This window comes from Euprymna scolopes, chromosome 2 (genome assembly GCF_053919585.1).
Source record: "Euprymna scolopes isolate OS-2025 chromosome 2, ASM5391958v1, whole genome shotgun sequence".
Taxonomy (NCBI): domain Eukaryota; kingdom Metazoa; phylum Mollusca; class Cephalopoda; order Sepiida; family Sepiolidae; genus Euprymna; species Euprymna scolopes.
In genome coordinates, this window is record NC_136483.1 from 187,253,965 (window position 1) to 187,274,466 (window position 20,502).

Here is a 20,502-nt window from a genome sequence, read left to right on the forward strand (position 1 = left end):
ATGCTTAGGCAGCCCCATAGGAACTTTCTAGTAGGGACAACTCATGCAATAAACTAACTTCTAAATAGCAAAGCCTAGAAGAGTGGACCTGCTAGAAGAGTACAAGACCAGTAACATACCACAGTCAACAATGAAAAAGACATTTCAAGAATGGCGTAGACTATCGATTTTGATGCCATTCTGTTTTAAGACGTTATATGCATGGTTTTTAATTGGATTAATGTTCTCCCCATTGTTATTATTTTCAGACTAGATTTCAATCAATGTATTGTTCACCAACAGTGATGCCTTTTGCCTTCACCAACGCAGAGATTATGCATTTGAGGTTGCCACTATCTTTGTATATAGCCTATCATTCAAATCGTTTGATCAATCCTCACCTACTTTGGTGAAGATGTAGCAGTCATAAATAAAAACTTCTTTTCTCTCACGCAAATACGTCCCTGCTAGGTGATTTGGTTACACATTGACCAACCAAATAAATAGTTTTGGAACTATGAACGTTTCCATGAAATAAAGTTGAAATTCCAGTCAAAGTTGTATAAAATGTATAATCTTATTTGCTAGAAGATGGGTCAAGTTGCAAACCTCTATGATGAACAAAACAGAAGTGTGACCTTTGACCTAAATATCCCAAAATTAAATCACACAAATTAATTTAGAAAATCAGATAATGCCAAAAAACTAATTAAAAAATAAGATAATGCCATAAACTAGTTTAAAAAATCAGATCATGTCATAAAACCAATTAAAAAATCAGATGATGTCATAAAACCAATTAAAAAATCAGATGATGTCATAAAACCAATTAAAAAATCATATCATGTCATAAAACTAATCGAAAAATAATGTCATAAAACTAATTAAAAATTAAGTTCATGTCAAAACTAATTAAAAAAAATGTGATCACATCATGAAACTAATTAAAAAAATGTGATCATGTCATGAAACTAATTTAAATATCATAATGCTAGAAAAATAAACTTAAAAAATAGATTTTGTCATGAAACTAAATTTAAAAAAAAAAAAATTATGTTAGAAAATGTGTCTGATTTAAAAAAAAAAAAAATTGAAAATGAAAATTTGACAGAAATAAAGAGAAAAGACAAAATCCTTACCTGTCATGCATAACAGTGTCATCAAAATATGGATCCACCGTGTGACCCTCACGGATCTGAATGGTGGATGGAGGATTATTCTGTTCTTCATCTTCATCATCTTCATACCTGACTGAAGGACTCAGGAGAGCTGTGGTATCACTGTCACTCATTTTCAGTTTTCTTTTTCTTTAATTTATTGGCCACACAATCAATGTTCAACTAAAAAAATAAGAGGAAAAGTAAGGCCAGAAATCAGGGGTGACAAAATCAAATTATTATTTCCTGTTTTAAACTAGGATACCACCACTTATCAAGGACCAAAGGCTACTCGAGGATGAGAGTTAAATAAGACAAAATGTCTGTCTGTGGACTTATAAATCAGAAAATACTGAATAAATTTCAACTAACCTTTCTAAAGTTGACTTAACACGATGTTAATGATAAAAAAAAAAAAAAAAATTGTAAAATATTGACTTGACGTCTGTGACAGGTTTGACTGCTCTGTTCAAGGTTTCATGTCATGACAAAAGATTCGACCTTTGCGAGTTGCGGAAAAAACAGCCGATTCCAGACGAGTAATTTTCACGCACCAGATAGGCAGAATGCGTCTAGCTGATTTGAAGACGATAAATTATAACTTGAACATGAAAGAAAAAAAACAAACAGATGACGGTGGCAGGGGTGGGGGGAGACCATGGGCAACTTTTTAGTCGGTCACATAGGTTGGGGGGGGGGTGTCATTAACTTGTTTGTATTTTCTAGGTTTTTTTTTATTGATACAGTATTTTGATTTCAGTTTATTTTCATGGGTTAAGGTCAAAAGTCATGTTTTAGGTGGAGATGACAGGCACATAAACAAAACAGTACAACAATGGTGAATTGAAATCAGTTGAATAATAAACACTATTAATTAACAGCACCTAAAATGGTTGATTCAAACTACTATTCTCATTTCTGTTGTTCTCGTCACAAAGTTTTGGTTGATGTAATCTCCACTCTTCCTCAGGTGCAGCTTTTCGAACTGGGAAATTTTTTTTATAAATTATTTCTTTTATTGGAATAATTTGAGATGAGTAATTTGTATATTTATTATTATCTGTGAACTGCTATCCTCATCTGTATACTTATTGTTTTGCCACATTTCGACCAACTCATCCTCTGGCCTTCTTCAGGTGGTTATTGTTAACCGTGACGGGATAGGGATGCTGAGTCTCTTAACTGTATCCTTTCATAGTTGTTGTTGTCTCACCACAATTTTGGCTAACTAATCCCCTAACCTGCTTTGGGTAGGATTGAAACCGCTATCTTCAGACAATGCTCACCTGGAAATGCAGAGATTCAACACCTCTATCCACTGTGCCATGGCCCCCAAAGGGCGATCAATGTTGAATTTTTTTGATCTTATAAATCCAAGTTTTTCATTTTGATCATGTCTTCCATTGTCTGATCCATACCAAATGGAGAGAGTAATATATATCAACCACCCGAAGAAGGCTAAAGGATGAACTGGCCGAACGATGGTGAAACAACAACTATGAAGATGAGGATAACAGTTCACAGATAATAAATATACAAATTACTCATCTCAAAGGATTCTAATAAAATTATATATATATATATATATATATATATATATATATATATATATAAAGCTCTGTGTGTGTGTGTGTGTGTGTGTGTGTGTCTGGTCACGAATAGGCTCCAATATGGTTGACTATTTTTAAAAACTGATTACATATAATGATAGAAGATGTATCGAGACACAGGAATGGGTATGTTTGATCTGGCAGAACGGTGGTTCATTAAAATTGTGGGGTCTGCGTTCGCATCTGGTCCACAAAGTATGGAAATAAAAAATTTAAAAATTAAAAAAAAAAACGTTTACAAGTGCTTTTGATATAGATGTACATTATAATACTTTGATAAGTATGTTTTAACTTAAATAGGGATGGTATAATAAAATTGTGGTGTCTGCGTTCGCGCCTAGCCTCCATGGAATGGAAATAGGGACAAACTTTAATAAAGACTTTTCATATCTATCTGCATAAGTATACTTTGATAATGATGTTTCAGTTTGGAGAAATATGGTATAATAAAATTATGAGGTGGTCGTTCGCGCCTGACCTCCATAGAATGGAAATATGTCACAAAGTTTAACAAGGTTTTTTAATATAGATCCACAGAATATTGTGATAAGTGTTTCAGTGTGAACAGGTATGGTATAATAAATTATGGGGTTTATCGATTTTATTTTTACTTTCATCATATTTTGCTTTGGTTTTGATACCCCCAAATTCGAAGCTATCTCTTTACAACCCTTCCTTTTTATAACCTATCACACTTTCATAAATCAGAGTCCATTTTCTGTAGGCTGTTTCTGAACCCAGTCAACAACGGGTACTTTTGCCAGTATATATATATATATATATATATATATATATATATATATATATATAATACCATTCATTATGGACTGAACGATAGGAGACTAGATAAGAATAAAAAACTTGGATTTATAAGATCAAAAAAACAACTTTGATTGCTCTCCGGCTTCATGGCGCAGTGGATAGAGGCGTTGAATCTCTACCTTTCCAGGTGGGTACTGTCTGGAGATAGCGGTTTCAATCCTACCCAAAGCAGGCCGGAGAATTAGAAGAAGAAGGTGAGAGGAATAGTTGGTCGAAACGTGGTGAAGCAACAACTATGAAGATGAAAATAACAGTCCGCAAATAAATAAATGAATACAAACATGGGAAATTTTTATACAAAACTCATGAACATATTCAAAATTGTAAACAGAAAATTCAAACTACTGTTTTCATCTTGAGTGTTAGTTACACAACATTTCAGCCTATGTAACCTCCAACCTTCTTCAGGTGTATTTTATCAAACTTGGGTATCTTGTTATTGAACTCGAGAATCAGCACAGAATTTTGAATAGAAATCTTTATTTAGTCCAAAAGGGTAGCATGCTCTCTTCTGCCAAGACTTATGGCATAATGGATAAAGTACTAGGTAAATTCAGTTCTAAGTGAAACTCTTAAGGGGTTTGAAGATTCAATGCTCAGTGCATGCGATATTAAGAATACAAATACTGAAGGGCCGAGAGCATGTCACAGCCATGGATTAAATCAAGGGTTTGAAATTCTATGCAGATTCCAGAGTTCAATAAGATATGCTTGAAGAAAGTCGGAGGTTACATCGTTATTGAAACGTTGTGAGAATAACACTCAAGATGAGAACAATAATCCAAATAATCAATCCTCATCTCAAAAGCTCAAAAAAATAACAAATAAAGCTAACACAATAATCAGTTAACACTTCTAAACAATGGAAGGAAAATAATCTACCCGGATGAATTAAAAGGTCAGTCCAAAATTCCATATAAGTTTCCGAGTTCAAAAAGACGCAACTTAAGGTCAAAGGTTAGATCAACGGAAACATGAAAATAATAAAGATGAGAAAAGTTGTCTGAACAATTCAAATTATCCTCGGTTCAAAAATTCCAAACATGACAATATAATGATTTAGAACACCGTGTCATTTTTACCATTCTATTAACAGGTCCGATAGTTGTGAATTTGTACAAAGTACTTCATCTCTCCGACTCTATGGCAATCTTGATAGAATTTGAATCGAGCACTAAATTTCGATCAATCAGCAGAGCATTGCTACAATTGACTAAGGGGAGAGTCTACCAGGGCATGTGTACGCCGCGTGATGATGTGTGGAAGTGAAACCAGGGTTGAGGACATGCTTTGCATGAAAGAGAATGATATGATGGATGTGTAATGTGAATTTCTGATGACAATAAATAAATTCGGACAATATAGGTAGATGTATGCAGCACAGAAGACGATGATATGGTTACATTGAAAGAATAAATAAGTTTTTGGGTTAGTAGATGAAGAACAGTTGAGGTAGTAGGCTCCGTTTACAGGTTAAGGCCATAGAAAACATGGGAAGAAGTGATAAAAATTTACCTAAGAGGAACAGAGGGGTTAATGTCTAAAACTTAAGGCTTAAGCTTAAGGGATCTTAAGAAATTGAAATTCAGGGAGCCTTGCTTAACTGGTGCCAAATGATTATGGATCAAATTCAATGTAAATCTGAAATATTTGAATTTTAAAATATAAGGTATGAGGTATTTCCTCTAAAACCTCTTTGAAATACTAAAAAAAAAAACCCCCAAAAAAAACCCTGAAATTTATGGAATATTTATTAATTTATGTTGAGTACTTATTGTTAAAATTTCACAAAAATTGTTGATATGTGAATTTTCACAAAGGGCTTTCATCTACTTGCATAAACTACATTAAATTAAATATAGCCCATATTATGACTCTTAATACCTAGCAACTGTGTTCCAAAATTCATAACGATTGGTTAATTATTTTAGACGCAAATGCTGTGCATACAAATAGGCAAACATATATACAAAGCTAACTTTAAATAAATATATGTACGACAATATCAATGTTATTCTGATCTTTTTTTTTTAATCTTATTGAAATCGCTTGAGACAAAGCATGATGTAAGAAATTCTTCAGAAATAAGCAAGTTCCTCATTGGTCGATTTGATTGCCCATGATTTTGTTTCAACCTATCAGATTGATTGTTGTTACTAACTGCCGAATTGTATTTTTGGCGGTATTTTTATGTTTCAGGTGGCACTCAGTTTTCAGACAGCAAGTCGAATAGACGTGAAAACTCACCTCTTTATGTAACCTCAAACCCTTTTGTCTAGTTGAAATGTATTAATGCCCTAATATGAAGCGAAATGTTATTATCATCTATAAACACCAATAGCCTCATCTTGGGCAAAATATTATACATCACACAGTGTTGTGTTCTACGAACTGATTGACTTTCATCATTACTTAAATAATGTTTCTGAGACGAATTTAAGGTCTACATTTTGACCTGCCCTTTGCCCTCCGTTCGGACGGTTATTCTCAATGAACTTCATGATGACTACTGGACTCGCAGCATTCATCCTTGGAAGGCATCACTACCTCATCAACTTGTTACAATTGTTCTTCGAACAGCGTGGAGTCTTGAATCCTGCAAACGTGAAGATAAACCATGAACTACTACCCATACAGGTGTTACCCGCTCTGTTACAGCAGAAGCTGAAGATGGCACATTTTTGGAACTTGGATCTTTTTTTATTTTAATAAAATTTATCTTTTTATTTTAATAAAATTTATCTTTTTATTTTAATAAAATTTATCTTTTTTTTTTAAATAAAATTTATCTTTTTACTTTAATAAAATTTATCTTTTTACTTTAATAAAATTTATCTTTTTATTTTAATAAAATTTATCTTTTTATTTTAATAAAATTTATCTTTTTTTATTTTAATAAAATTTATCTTTTTATTTTAAGAAAATTTACGTTGAAGTTTAAAGGTGAGCCTGTTGTGATTTCTGTTTGCTTTCTTTCATTCTGCCAAGGGCAAAACCGAGGTGAGAGAATATCTCACAATGAAGCCACTTGATGTAAGGAGCTACCAAGAACAAAAGATGATTATTGCAAAGACAGGAGATGCCTATTGACCTTAGTCTTGAAAAGATCAAGGCTGTAGATAGGAGGAAAACATTGAGCAGGAAGAGAATTCCACAACCTGGCAGTTCTTGGAAAAAAGCTACTGGAATATGAAGATGTATTAGAGTGAAATAGTAAAACAGCAAATTGATGGAGACCACTAGACCAGCAAGTCAAACGAGCTGGAACAAAGGAAGCAGGAAATAAATCTGACAATTCTGAAGAACACATACTATAGCAGTATTTATATACTGAAAAAAGCTGAAACTAGCAACATTACGTCTGTGAGAGGGAAGTTGTAGAGACAAAAAAGATGTAATATATATATATATATATATATATATATATATATATATATATATATATACACTTTTTATTTGTTTTTATATAAACATTTAAGTATCACTACACAAGAATGAACTGCTGGAAAAGCAAAATGCCATGATGATGTAGTTATTCATAACTAGTTGACTGAAACATACTCATAACTGTGTAGTGACACGTAAATGTTTATGTAAAAACAAATAAAAATTATATCTTGCTCTATATTGTATTGAGCATTCTTGCATAAATCCTGTTAAATTCATTGGATATTTTACTTCTGAATAATATTAACCTAGAATAATTATATATTTCAACACCACTTGTCACAGTTGGAAGTTGCCTGGAATTCTAGTTTTGCATCTTGTAGTTGATACATTTGTTACATTTAACCACACTGATAAGCCATAAAATGATGATACAGCTGCATGTGGATGACTAAATATATAATATTTGTATCGTTGTTGTTTCCTAGCTATGAATCCAGTAAAACTCTGGCGCCTATCAAAAATGCCCAATAAAAAGCAGAGTGTAACTATAGTATATTTATTTATATAAAATCTATTAGCTACATATGTGCATACATGTTTCTGCTGCTACTCCTTTAGAAAAGAAGTGTTTTCAGGCCCTAAGTGAAAAGCTGTATGAAAGAAAGATTATTTAAAATTTGGTTTTATCAGAAAAATAGTTAGTCTGCGGATGCTGCTTTTCTGTAGGAGTTGCAGCAGAAACATGTAAGCACATATGTAGAGAATAATGTTTGTACAAGTAAATATACCGTAGATGATTAAATGTATATTTAGTATGGACAGAATATACTTGTTTATTGTGTAGATCTGATTTCCCTTTGGCGTGTGACAAGCGGATGGAGAGAAAAACAGGATATGGCAAATTGTTCATCGTATTGACTGAGCTTTGGATTTTACTCGCTAGAACTAATTGAAGGCCTTAAAACATTTTTTTTTTAATTTATTTTTGTTAATTATAAGACATTATTTACGTTTCTATATAAACTGTGTCCTTTTTTGTTTGGACTTTTTTTTTTTTTAACCCCCAAACAAAACATATTACCACTTGGAACATAAAAGGCTACTATTTGCGACAGTGTCTAACAGAGGACTGAGGGTAGTTGAGAAGCGAAATGACTGTTCAGATTACATTTAAACTCCTGCAGGTTAGTACAATCAGGGAAGCAAAAAAAAAAAAAATGGAGGGAATTCCAAAATCTAGCAGTCCAGGGGCCGAAACTATTAGAGTACCTATTTATAATGCCTCCCCACGGGACAAAGTTAGACCAGGGTCGTTTTTTGACACGGAGAAAAGGAGTAAAAATAAAAATTGTCTCGTGAAGGATTTCCCCTATACTGAGAGAGAACAAGAAATTGAAGTGTAGCATCTGAAGAAGAGATACTACACTTTGATCTTGGCATGAAGAAACTATTAGAATAAGGGACCTCAAGAGTGAAAGGATGGGATTTTGCTACTCATCGGGTTAGTAAGGATTTTTTTTTTTTTACAAGGAAGTCACGACTTATCAAGGCCTGGAGACCACTCAGGGATAAGGGTTATTGCGTGTACAGTAATCAATGGGATAATATTGTAGTAATCGTTAGTAATGGCGATTTGATAAAGTGTCTTAAGGGGGTGGTTTATCAGGAATTTGTTTATATTGGATTTGAAGACATCCAAGTTGTAGTCAGGTGGGAAACAGGCAAACGGAAGAGAGTTTCACAGGCGTGCAGTTCTAAGAAAGAAGCTTTGTTCATGGAATCTACATTTTGATTTAGGCACAGATAAAGAGTGGGGAAAATTACTGACAGTGGTTTCAGCTAGACGGGTGTTTTTCATGAAAGATTTGCGAGGGGGGACCAGAGATTGGAGCTCAGACAAGCACTTGCCATGGAAATAATGATAAAACAAAGACGAGCTCGCAACATCCCTTCTATGGGAGAGGGGTTGCAGGGAAGAGAAAAGGACATCCCCCACTAGGCTATGAAGTCTATTTTGTATTCTGTCAAGGCAGGATAGACTGTTTTTAGGAGCTCCTGCCCAGATATGGCAGCAGTACTCCATTCTTGGACGTACTTGGCTTTTATATAGAGAATTGCATCAGCAGTGAGATATCTACTGGAGCGGTAGAAGGACACAGTAATGCAACACTGTGATGATGGGACAGAGGTTAGAACTTGGCCAATAGTGTGGGACCTATTAGATTTAAAACTCTTTTTTTGGACTTTATCTAAGAGGGAAAAACTAGTTATAAATGCTCCAGCCCAGATGGTGAATTGTGGCTTTGTAAAGATATAGGTAAACTCAAGCGCCACTTAGTGTTGACAACGTTATTAGCAGGATATAACTAATTTGGAACAGGATAGACAACATTCGATTCAGTCCAGAAAACAATTGTCCACAACACGAAAATCATAAATTTGACCAATAGTTTTTAAACAACACTTCAAATTTCCGGATTTTTATTCTGTATTTCAATCCTAGAAAAGATCTAAACTAAAAGACATAAGCTTTTATGTCTCTTAATGAAAATTAAAATCAATACATAATGATATAAAACCTTATTTTTAGAATCCTTATTCGAATCTTAAAACGATTTTCATTTTAGAAAAAAATCTAAAATTTAAGGGTTAAACTTAAGGAGTCTTAAGAAGAAATTGAAATTCAGAGAATCTTACTTAATACTGTTTGCAGTGTCTAATGACAATGGATAAAAATTAATGCAAATCTGAAATATTTGAAGTTTAAACTAGGAAGTTATATCCATACTATGCTTCTTTAAAAATCGTTTAACCCTTTATGACCTGGTTGATCTAATTTGTTCATTCATAAATAAATGAATGTAACGGCATGAATAAAGTGGGAATTAATTTAAACACACCTTGCACGAATTAGTTTAGTATCTGGGTAGATACCAGATACCTCCAGATTGCAACTGTCTATTGCTTACATTCAGTAGACCGCCATTTGTCTCAGAGAGTGGAAGATTTTGTTTGTTGTCATAAACACATTTTTTTCAAGCACTATGGATAATAATCAAAGTTTATGAAATGCAAAAATTTTCAGTGTTAGTTTAACTATTTAACTTCATAATGAAAGATCATTATAGTAAAAATGTTTTACAATCTTACTCTTTAAAATGTTTTACAATTTTACTCTTTAAAATAACTAAAATTAACAATAAATATTTTTTAATCATCTACACCATAATTCAGGTCATAAAGGGTTAAAATACTCAAAAGAAACTAAAATTTGGAGAATATTCATTAATTCATGTTTAATATTGTTAAGATTTAAAAAAAAAAATTGGAAATATCTGAATTTTCATGAAGGGCATCCACCTTCTCTTTGTTCTCTTTGAATAAAGCTAAATTAAATATAGCCTAGATTATTTACGCTTATGCCTAATAGCTGTGTTCCAAAACTTATAATGACCATTAATTAGTTTAGGTTTGAATTCTATACATAAGAATATGTAAACTTATGGGATCTTAGCGTTTCTGAATTTTTGAGATGAGGATTAGTTATTCGTTTTATTTGGTTTCATCGAACTACTGTTCTTATTTTGAGTGTCATTTTCACAACGTTTTAATTGTAAAAAGTGATCTCTTAAAGGTTGAAGGTTCAATTCTCAGTGTAGGTGAACAAAAAATACAATTGCGAATTACTTAGGACGTATATCCAGTCATGGCTGATGGAACAAGACCATGCTACCCCCGTGAAGTAAATAGAGGGTTCCACTCGAAATTTCGTCCAAATTCTCAAGTTCGACAGAAACATTCCCGAGTTCGACAGAAACATTCCCGAGTTCAACAAGATACACCTGAAGAAGGTCGGAGGTTACATCGACCGAAACATTGTGAAAATCACACCCAAGTTGAGAACAGTAGTCTGATGAATCCAGATAATATGAATATGGAATCTTCATGTATCTATCCAATATACATGGTAATGATTTAGAGTTGAATAGTGTTTCGATGGTGCAAGAGAAATCTCTTTCTTGCCACATTGCAATAAAGTTAGGTATGTGTATATAGTTATAGATGCACAGGATTAGCCCCTAGACGAATCAACCGATCATAAATTTTGGAACAGCATTGACAAATGAGGCTTAAGAATACTCGTTGCATGGAGAGAAATGATAGGAGAATCATACACTGGCTGTGTAATGTGGGTCATAAAGACAGGCTTAAATCTGGACAGTATAGAGAGTTTGGTTTGGTTTGGTTTTAGTGCATATCAACATTTTTTTTTCTTTGGTTATTTAATGCCGAGTTCTTTAATTTTTTTTTTTTTTTTGTGGGTTAGATATTTTAATTTATTCAGTAAATCAAGTCAGCCTTTTTATTTGCATCATTAAGTTTTTTTTTTTTTTTTTGGTAAAGTTGGATCAAGTTAACATTATATTCTTTTGTATAAATTTACTTTTTTCAGAAATGTTAGTATTTCGTTGGAATTTATTTTTTAAAATAATTCTTTCATATTGGCGACATTGTAATAATTTTGCTGGATATGAAAGAAATCGCCACAATCCAAAAGAAAGTGTTTTACTGTAAAAGGTTCTTGGCATGCCAAACATTCTAGAGGGTTTCTTTTTTTAGCAGGAAAAAGCGAATTATATGCGTGTGTCCTGTGTAAATATGGAACAAAATCACTTCCTCTCTACGCAATTTTCTGAAATCTGGTATCAGAAAGAGAGAATCAATAAAATAAGAAAACGATAATACACAAATATATAATAATGTATATAGATTTAGTCATTTAATAAGGATGATACATCAATTGGGGGTGTAGGCTAAGAAAGAACTCTTTATATGTCGCATCCCTATTATGTTACCTAGCATCTTCTCTCCTCTTTTGATGAGGAGCATTATGCTTCGAAATACCATGGTATAAAGAGTTTTTCTTATCTTACACTCCTAATTGATGAATCATCCTTATTGAATAAACGAATTAATCTATATACATTAGTATATATTTTTAGATTGTAATTTTTTTTTATTTCATTGGTATTCTATATAAGTTTGAAAACAATTTGTTGAGCTTTACATTATCCTGATAAGTCTCCTCTTAAAGAATCCGTATTATTTTTATTATTTTAATTCCCCCCATATATATATATATCGCAAATAAATGACAAAAGTCTATATTCAAAATATCAAAATGTTGACCCTCTTACAATTAATTCCTTAGTATGTTGACATGCATAATTCTTGACAGTATCTGTTTGTTGCACAAAATCATTCACTTAATTATTATATCGATCAATGAATTTATTCTGCCCTTAACTCATCAGAAAAAAAATACAAAAGAAAATAAAATGCATATGAGCATGATTACAAAATCCGAAAATTGGGAGAGAAGTTGCAATTATCTTTTATTTTTTCGTTTATTATGGCATGTTTAAATTTTCAAGCTTATGTTATGAAAGTGTTTAAGCGCTACGAAACAGGTGCTGTCAAGGAATAAATTGTAAGATGATCAACATCCTGAAATTTGGAATATAGACTTTTGTCATTCATTTGTTATATACTCTGTAATTACATTGAGCTTCATAAATTAAAGGATTGGTATAAATAAAAGGTGAAATATCATTGAAAAAAACATTTCCTTTCCACACACACACACACATGCGTGTGTGTGTGTGTGTGTGTGTGTTAAAAGTCCACGTATGCTTCTAGAATAGTGATTAAAAGGTTATGAAGGTTTTTTAACGCATGAAAATGATGTTACTTTTTATTATTGAAATAATATTGAATACAAAAGTAACATCATTTTCATGCTTTAAAAAAAAACCTCCATAAGTTTTAATCGCATATATATATATATATATATATATATATATATATATATATATATATATATATATATATATATATATATATATATAGATAGATTAAAAGAGATTATTCCAAAGGTCAAATATATTTAAAATATCAATTATCCGATAGTAAAGAATTTAAGCCACATGAATTGACTCAAATATTAAGCAACATGATTAACATTTCTGTAATCGAACACACACACACACATATATATATATATTTATATAGGGGCAAAACCACAAACAAGAAGGAATAACTTCATATGTGTATTTGTTTCGGATATTACAATTGTTTCGACATAAATCAGACAATTTTAAATTTTATATCATTTAAAAATTTTCATATTTACATCTCATCTGATATGATTGAAAAAGAATACAAAATTCATACGTATCTTGACATATTTTTTTTTCATTAAAAACTACATCGGGAGGTGAATTACCACCCCCTCAAAATAGTCCAAATTCAAATATTCTCGCCGTATTTTAGAGCAAATACACGAAAATAGGGCCGATATAAATTTCTTCAACACAGATGGTGGACATGTTAGAACAGGAGGGGTGGTAATTCACCTCCCGATGCAGTTTTTAATGAAAAAAAAAAAAAACGTTAAGATATGTACGAATTTTGTATTCTTTTTAAATCATATCAGATGAGATGTAAATATGAAAAATTTTAAATGATATAAAATTTAAAATTGTCTGATTTATGTCGAAACAATTGTAATATCCGAAACAAATACAAATATGAAGTTATTCCTTCTTGTTGTTTGTGGTTTTGCCACTATATATATATATATATATATATATATATATATATATATATATATTAATGGAGATAACTGTTAGAAATTGGTTGAACAATTTGAATTCTGGAACCTGAATCACAGGATGAGGCGAATTCAAACTGTCATACAACAAGTAGAGAAATTAATCCTATTTATGTCAAAAGTTAGCGGACAACAATAGTCAGCCATCTTAACAGTTTTCAACAAATCATGTAAATAGGAACTTGTGGCCTAGATTAGATGACTTATATTATTTTCTTATTTTCTCTTAAAAATCCAACCCAAAAGGTGGCTATAAATGATTATTATCTACATACGTATACGTTTTATATGTGTTAGTTTGCCACAGTCTAGACTGAACAACTGTTACACTTGATATCTTTGGGCCAAGTTTCCAGTTTTCGTGAAATTAATTATCAACAGCTGATCAAAATACTGTATAATGTTCTTTGAAATAAAAATGTATTCTCATATACGTAATTGAGCACTCTGGTTAATTTCCTTGAATAAAAACGCATTATCTGACGTGAATAATCCAAATGAATGAATTCTTGATAATTGCAATTTGAACTCTTGTATCTTTTGCTTGTTTTGTTAAATTCAAAACGCCACAAGGAAAAGTGAACTTGAAACTTTGACCCACCATCAGTAGATTCGATAGTTACAAATTATTCTTTAGTACACGACGGGCACCACCACGTCAGCTTCAGTTAATTTAAAACGAAGAAAAAGTAGGTTACAGTCGAATTCTTGTTATAAACACACAACCTTTTTTTTTTTTAAATCATTCTAAACAAACCTTTTTTAAACAAACAACCTTTTTTTCAAATCATTATAAACAAACAACCCTTTTTTTTTTTTTTAAAAAAAGATCATTATAAACAAACAACCTTTTTTTTTTAAAAAAAAGATCATTATAAACAAACAAACAAAAAAAAATCGTTTGTTTCTAATTGTTTGAAACAAAACAAAACTATGGAATCAATATCCTATATTCTTTGACCCCATCCAGAGAAATTATTCGGTTAGTAATGCTATCTTCTATAATAAAAAGCAATGTGTATTTATATATGTTTTTTTTTTGTTTATCCTTATGGTTGTTTTATTACTTTTTTTACGAGCTTAAATATCTCCATTTGCTTTTACCAACATTTTTTCTTATAAAATCCCCCTTTTTCCCCAAAAGGTGAAAAAAAAAAACCCCAAACAACATTTCACATGCTTTTTGAGAAACATACATTTGTCTCTGATGAGTTGTTTAGTGGATTTTCACTATTCAACGAAAAATGTGTAAGATGTACTTCATAACAAAATATGAATAAAATATTATGAATGTGAATTAAGTACATCTTCTGGTTTTGGAATAATTACTTATATATATATATATATATATATATATATATATATATATAGTGCAAAATTTTGTTGAAAATTCAAAGACTCACGTTTTTTTTTTATAACCTTCGTTTATTTCCTGGATTTTTCCATTACAGCCGTTTCATTAATGAGTTGGCAATTTTACGATTTATGTTTCCGTAAAAATATCCTGCCCCCACCAACTTCTTCAGATGTTTATCCATTAGATTTTTACAACAAATATATTTTTAACATGCTGGACATCGTATTCCGTCCTTAAGTTTCTGAATTTTTTAGATGAAAATTTATTACTTGAATTTTTGGTACTATTGTTGTCATCTTGGGTGTTATTTTCACAACATATCAGTTTTTGTAACCTTTAACCTTCTTTAAATGTATCTTGATGACATCTGGAATCTGCACGGAATTTCGAATGAGCCCATTACTTAATTCAAGGGGGTAGTATGCTCTTGTTGCATCAGCCATGACTGGATAGAAGTCCTAATAATTCGCAATTGTATTTTTGAGTGTTGCCTGCACTGAGGACTGAACCTTCAACCTCCAGAAGAGTGTTATTTTACAACTGAATTTTACCAAGTACTTTATCACTATGGTATGGGTCATTGAAGAAGGTCGGAGGTTACATTGACTGAAACGTTGCAAAAATAACTGCATAAATTCAGTCATCATAACAATGAAATTTGTAATCCCATTTGATCCATTCAGACAGAATAAAAATAGGAGGCATTACTCTTGGAATGTCTCCCATAATTAATCTGTTATGAATTTTTGAAACATAGCTATTACACGAAATGGTGGGTAATAGGGATTGTATTTAATTTATTTTAGTTTCATACAAAAAAACAAAACAAAGAGCGGAGTAAAAACTTTGAGAATTCTGATTTTTTGTCAAATTTTAACAAGATATTTTTTTTTTACTCACGTTCACCCCTTACAAAGCATATCTCCACTTGGATGTAAGGGGCTACTATTTGAGGCCATGTCTAAGAAAGATTAACAAGATATTTGTTTATGTTACATTTAAACTTCTGCATATCAGTACAGCCATTCCAAAATCTAACTGTTCGAGGGAAGAAACTATTAGAATAGAAAGCTTTCTGGCATTTAGGGACAACAACAGTGAAGGGGTGAGATCTTATTGCTAAGCGGGGTTGTCGGTGATATGTACGTCGAGGGGGTACAAGTGAAACGAGTTCTTCAGAACACATTTCATTAAAATATACGTAAAACAGGCAGTGATGCAACATTGCGGCGATGAGACAGGGGTTGGGGCTTAGTTGATAAAGTGGGACAACATCATCCAATTTTCACTTGCTTTGCAGCATTCTAATGAGCTTTAGAAGGCAGAATCAAATCTTCAATACTAACGATAACTACGATACTATCCCATTGATTACTGTACATGCAATAACCCTTATCCCTGAGTGGCTTCCGGGCCTTGATAAGTGGTGACCTCCATGTAAAAAAAAAAAAAAACAAGAATATTGGCATAACATTTGAAAATTCAAATGCATTTTTTTTTTACTCACATTCACCCAAAACAAAACAGCAAGATATTTGTTCACATTACATTTAAAATTCTACCTATTAGTACACGTGAGAAAGTGGGAAACTGGGAAGGAATTCCAAAGTATAGCAGTCCAAGTGAAGAAACTATTAGAGCAGGAGGCTCTCTGACATCATGGAACCTTTGCAGTGAAGGGGGGGGGGTGCTGCTTGTTGGGTTCATTGAGGCCCCATACTAATAAAAGGGTGTGATTTTGTTGCTTGTTGGGTTAATTGGGAGTATATACATTGAAGGGACACAAGAGCTATGAGTTCATCAGAGCACGTTCCATTTAACTTCTTGTAAAACAGGTACAGAGACGCAACGTTGTGGATATGGGGTAGTGTTTTTAGTTTTTATTTCAATAAATATTCAATTAATATCTAGTTTTCAAAGTTATATACATTCGCATATAAATAAGGTATCTGGCTTTCGGGCTAAGATGCAAGTGTAGTATCTGTTCTGATGCTACACTTAAGTTACATTATTCTTAGTCAATGTAGGGGAAACCCTTCGATACTAAAGCAATTTGTATTTTTGCAACTGCCACAGTGCCCCTTTTTGAGGAGATTAGTTTTCCCCACATTAAAAACGACCTTGTGTCACATACACACACATCTGAATGTATGATATTTATATTATTCTCCACCTTACGAAAGCAAAATACACATACTCTCTTGCAAGTTTTTTAACCTTTAAAACAATATGAAAAAAGAAAAGAAAAAAAACTTTTAATCTGAAATCATTTGTTAGAAAACTTATTTGCTTGTAAGTCCACTCTACGAACGAGACACGCATATGAACTGATTAAAACCGATTATTAATTAATATGTTGAACTTACTGAAATATTATTGAAGGGATCATCAGTTGTTTACCGTGAAAAACTGTTCTGAGGTTTTGAAAAGAAAACAGTGTTTTATCTTATGGTTATCCAGTAGTGTTGATCAAACAGCACTCTACTTAAAAAAAAATAATAATAAATAAATAAATAAAAAAAAAAAAAAAAAATAACATTCTGCTTATCAGAGCCGGTTTTTTGCTTCAAATTAACTTTATGTTTTGTTCGTGTTTAGCCAAGAAAAAAGTGTTAGTCACAAAGCAACTGTATTTAATAGAGTTTAGACGCTACTATTTATCACCCCACCCGGTTATTTATATTTTTATGTATTTATATTATTATTTACTTTTTTATGTTCCGTATTTACAATAGTTTCATTAAAAAATATATAAAATGGAATATATATATATATATATATATATATATATATATATATATATATATATATATATATATACATACAGGGTGACCAAAAAAAACAAAAAAAAACAGACGACATTCAATTGTTTTTCTGTGCATTTTACAGTCAACGGATAAAAAAAGGCCAAATACCATAGTGTTTTGATGTGATGTTTTGAATATAATAAACTAGTTATGACCAAAGTTTCATTTCATTCGGACAAAACACTAACAAACGAGGCCTAATTAGATTTGGGGCCAGTTTTTTTTTGTCAACCTGTATATATCTGAGAATAATGGAAATAGTATTCCGACAAAATAGAGAAATAAAAAGGAACAAACAGAGTTATGTGTTCATCAATGTTTCGTGTTTATTTTGAGACTTCCCCTGGATGAATATTTTATATATATATATATATATATATATATATATATATATATATATATATCTGAGGTTATTGTTTTCCAGAGGTTAAGTAACCAATGAAGTTTAACGAGGTTAATACCAGAGTGCTCAATACCGAAGTAGAGCAGGGTATACTCTTTATTTGTTTTTCATAAGCAGTAATATGTTGCTACACAGTCATGAGCATGTTTCAGTCAACTAGTTACCAGTAGCTAAAGCCCTTTTCAGGCAATACAACTTATGCGAAAGCAATTGCCTGAAGAAGTCTCTAGTTATTGATAACTAGCTGATCAAAACATGCTCATGACTGTGTAGCAACGTATTACTGCTTATGTAAAAACAAATTAACAGTATATATATATATATATATATATATATATATATATATATATATCGATCACTCTAGACCATTCTTATACAACGGTTATGTCTTTAAAAATGTTTAATTTCACTTGACTATTGTTGTGGTTGACAGTTACCCTGTGGTTTGTTCACTGCTAATGGAGACAGAAATGGCTTTGTTATGCTGTTCAAATCCTACAACCAGCATCAATCATAACTTCCCACACTGATGATTTCGGAAGGATGAAACACTTGTGTCTAATTATTTATAGGTTTCTTTGTTACACTATATATATATATATATATATATATATATATATATGATGATGATGATGATGATGATTGCAACGTCTTGTCAGACGAGTGCCAGTCCCTCAGTCCCTTAAAGTCCCTGAGCCCAAAAATGACTTCCATCGCCACAGGACCATTTTAATAGACAAATGCCTGAGGGAGTATCTATACACAGATGATGTTACAGAGTCTTAGCTTTGTACGACAGCTAAGTCTCTCTCTCGGTTCAAAATGTTGAGATCCAGCAACAAGCAAGAGCAAGATAGCTAGCAACAAGTTAAACTGCAGACCAACTTAATGTGGGTTCTGGTCTCCCGCTTTATGTTTTTTTTTAAATCAGAGATTTGCTTCTCCTAGAAAGGTTGCTTTTATCATCGCTTACGAGAGCCCTCTCCACTCCAATATATATATATATATATATATATATATATATATATATATATATATATATATAATTTATACTGAACTTTATAGTTTTCAAGTTTCCCTCAAACAAAAGTTTGTATGGCTTTTACTTCCTCTTCTTTTGTTCCGTATGGTAATGACAGCCTTTTTTGTATATGTGTTGAATTAATAAATGACCTTATTTTAACACGTGTATGCTTTTTTTTTATTTTAAATGTTAGTTTAGTTATTTTTTAAAAATTATTTTATTCTATTTCATATGTATTGTTATTCTAAAATAATGTTTGTTTGCTGTATACAATTTTCTATTTCACTTGTACAGTTTAATAGGTTTTTAAAGTTTAGAATTTGAAATTTCTCATTCAGACATAGTCTACATGAGTGATCTAAAATTCTACATGTGCCGGCCTGTTGTACTATTTTCTTTGCTCTCCCAGTAATGAATTGCTAGCGCTGTTTTCATTTGTCGTTTTTTTTTTTTTTGTTATTGAATTTTTAATTGAATTAAATAATTAAAAAAAAAAAAAAACCCTAACATTAAACCACCACTTCAAATAAAAATAGAAAAAAGTTATCCAAGTGCAACTCTTTAGAAAGAAAAAAAAGAAGAAAAAAAGAAACAGAAAAAAAAAAGAAACAGAAAAAAAAAGAAACAGAAAAAAAAAAGAAACAGAAAAAAAAAAAAAGAAACATGTCCCAAAACATCAGAAAAATAAAATCACAAATAATAACACTCACGGAAAGTTGGAAAATCCAGGACATATAACTATATTCTGGTTGTTCATGCGTTGACAAAACAATCCATGAAGTATCTGGATTTCTTTCGACTGGCGAATAAAAACGTCGGTACAAAAATTTAACTTATTTATATAAGTAAGCATTGCTTATATATGCTCTGTTGTAAAAAAAAAAATGAACCTCTATTAACCTTGAACTTTGAAAGTTTAATTATTAATAATTCTGGCAGTCTGGCATTGCCCAGTCGTACACTAGGCTTAAACATAATATTTTAATTTAAGCAAATTGCGTATTTATTATTATAGAATCAATCCTCTATTGATTATTAAATATTTATGAGGAATAATTTGCCCGCTGGACTAATTTACAAAAAATAAATAAATAAAAATAATAATGATAATGTTATTCATCAAATTTCATCTGTGTTTGTTTACAATATTACGTCAGCTGATATTTGTGCTTGACAATGAATGCCATGGAAAAGTCACTCCTGATTAATGTTTAGTTTTAAAATTTGCAATAATAAAAGATTTAATGTTTTTTTTTAACTGTTCAAATGACGATAAAGCC

General features: G+C 31.5%; 1 protein-coding gene across 4 annotated transcripts in view; it reads right to left on the reverse strand.

The window, feature by feature from the left end:
- The window catches only part of LOC145299553 (neutral amino acid transporter 9-like), a 134,669-nt gene that overhangs the window by 95,523 nt on the left and 18,644 nt on the right, over nucleotides 1–20,502 (reverse strand). For 2 of the 4 annotated variants that reach the window (XM_080144413.1, XM_080144417.1), the window contains exon 2: nucleotides 1,119–1,319. In XM_080144413.1, the coding sequence (XP_080000539.1) occupies nucleotides 1,119–1,270 (152 nt within the window). In that variant the 5' untranslated portion in view covers nucleotides 1,271–1,319. Of the gene's footprint in view, nucleotides 1–1,118; nucleotides 1,320–17,354; nucleotides 17,482–19,932; nucleotides 20,027–20,502 lie in introns of those variants that run through there. The other 2 variants (XM_080144414.1, XM_080144415.1) reach the window with 2 other exon arrangements.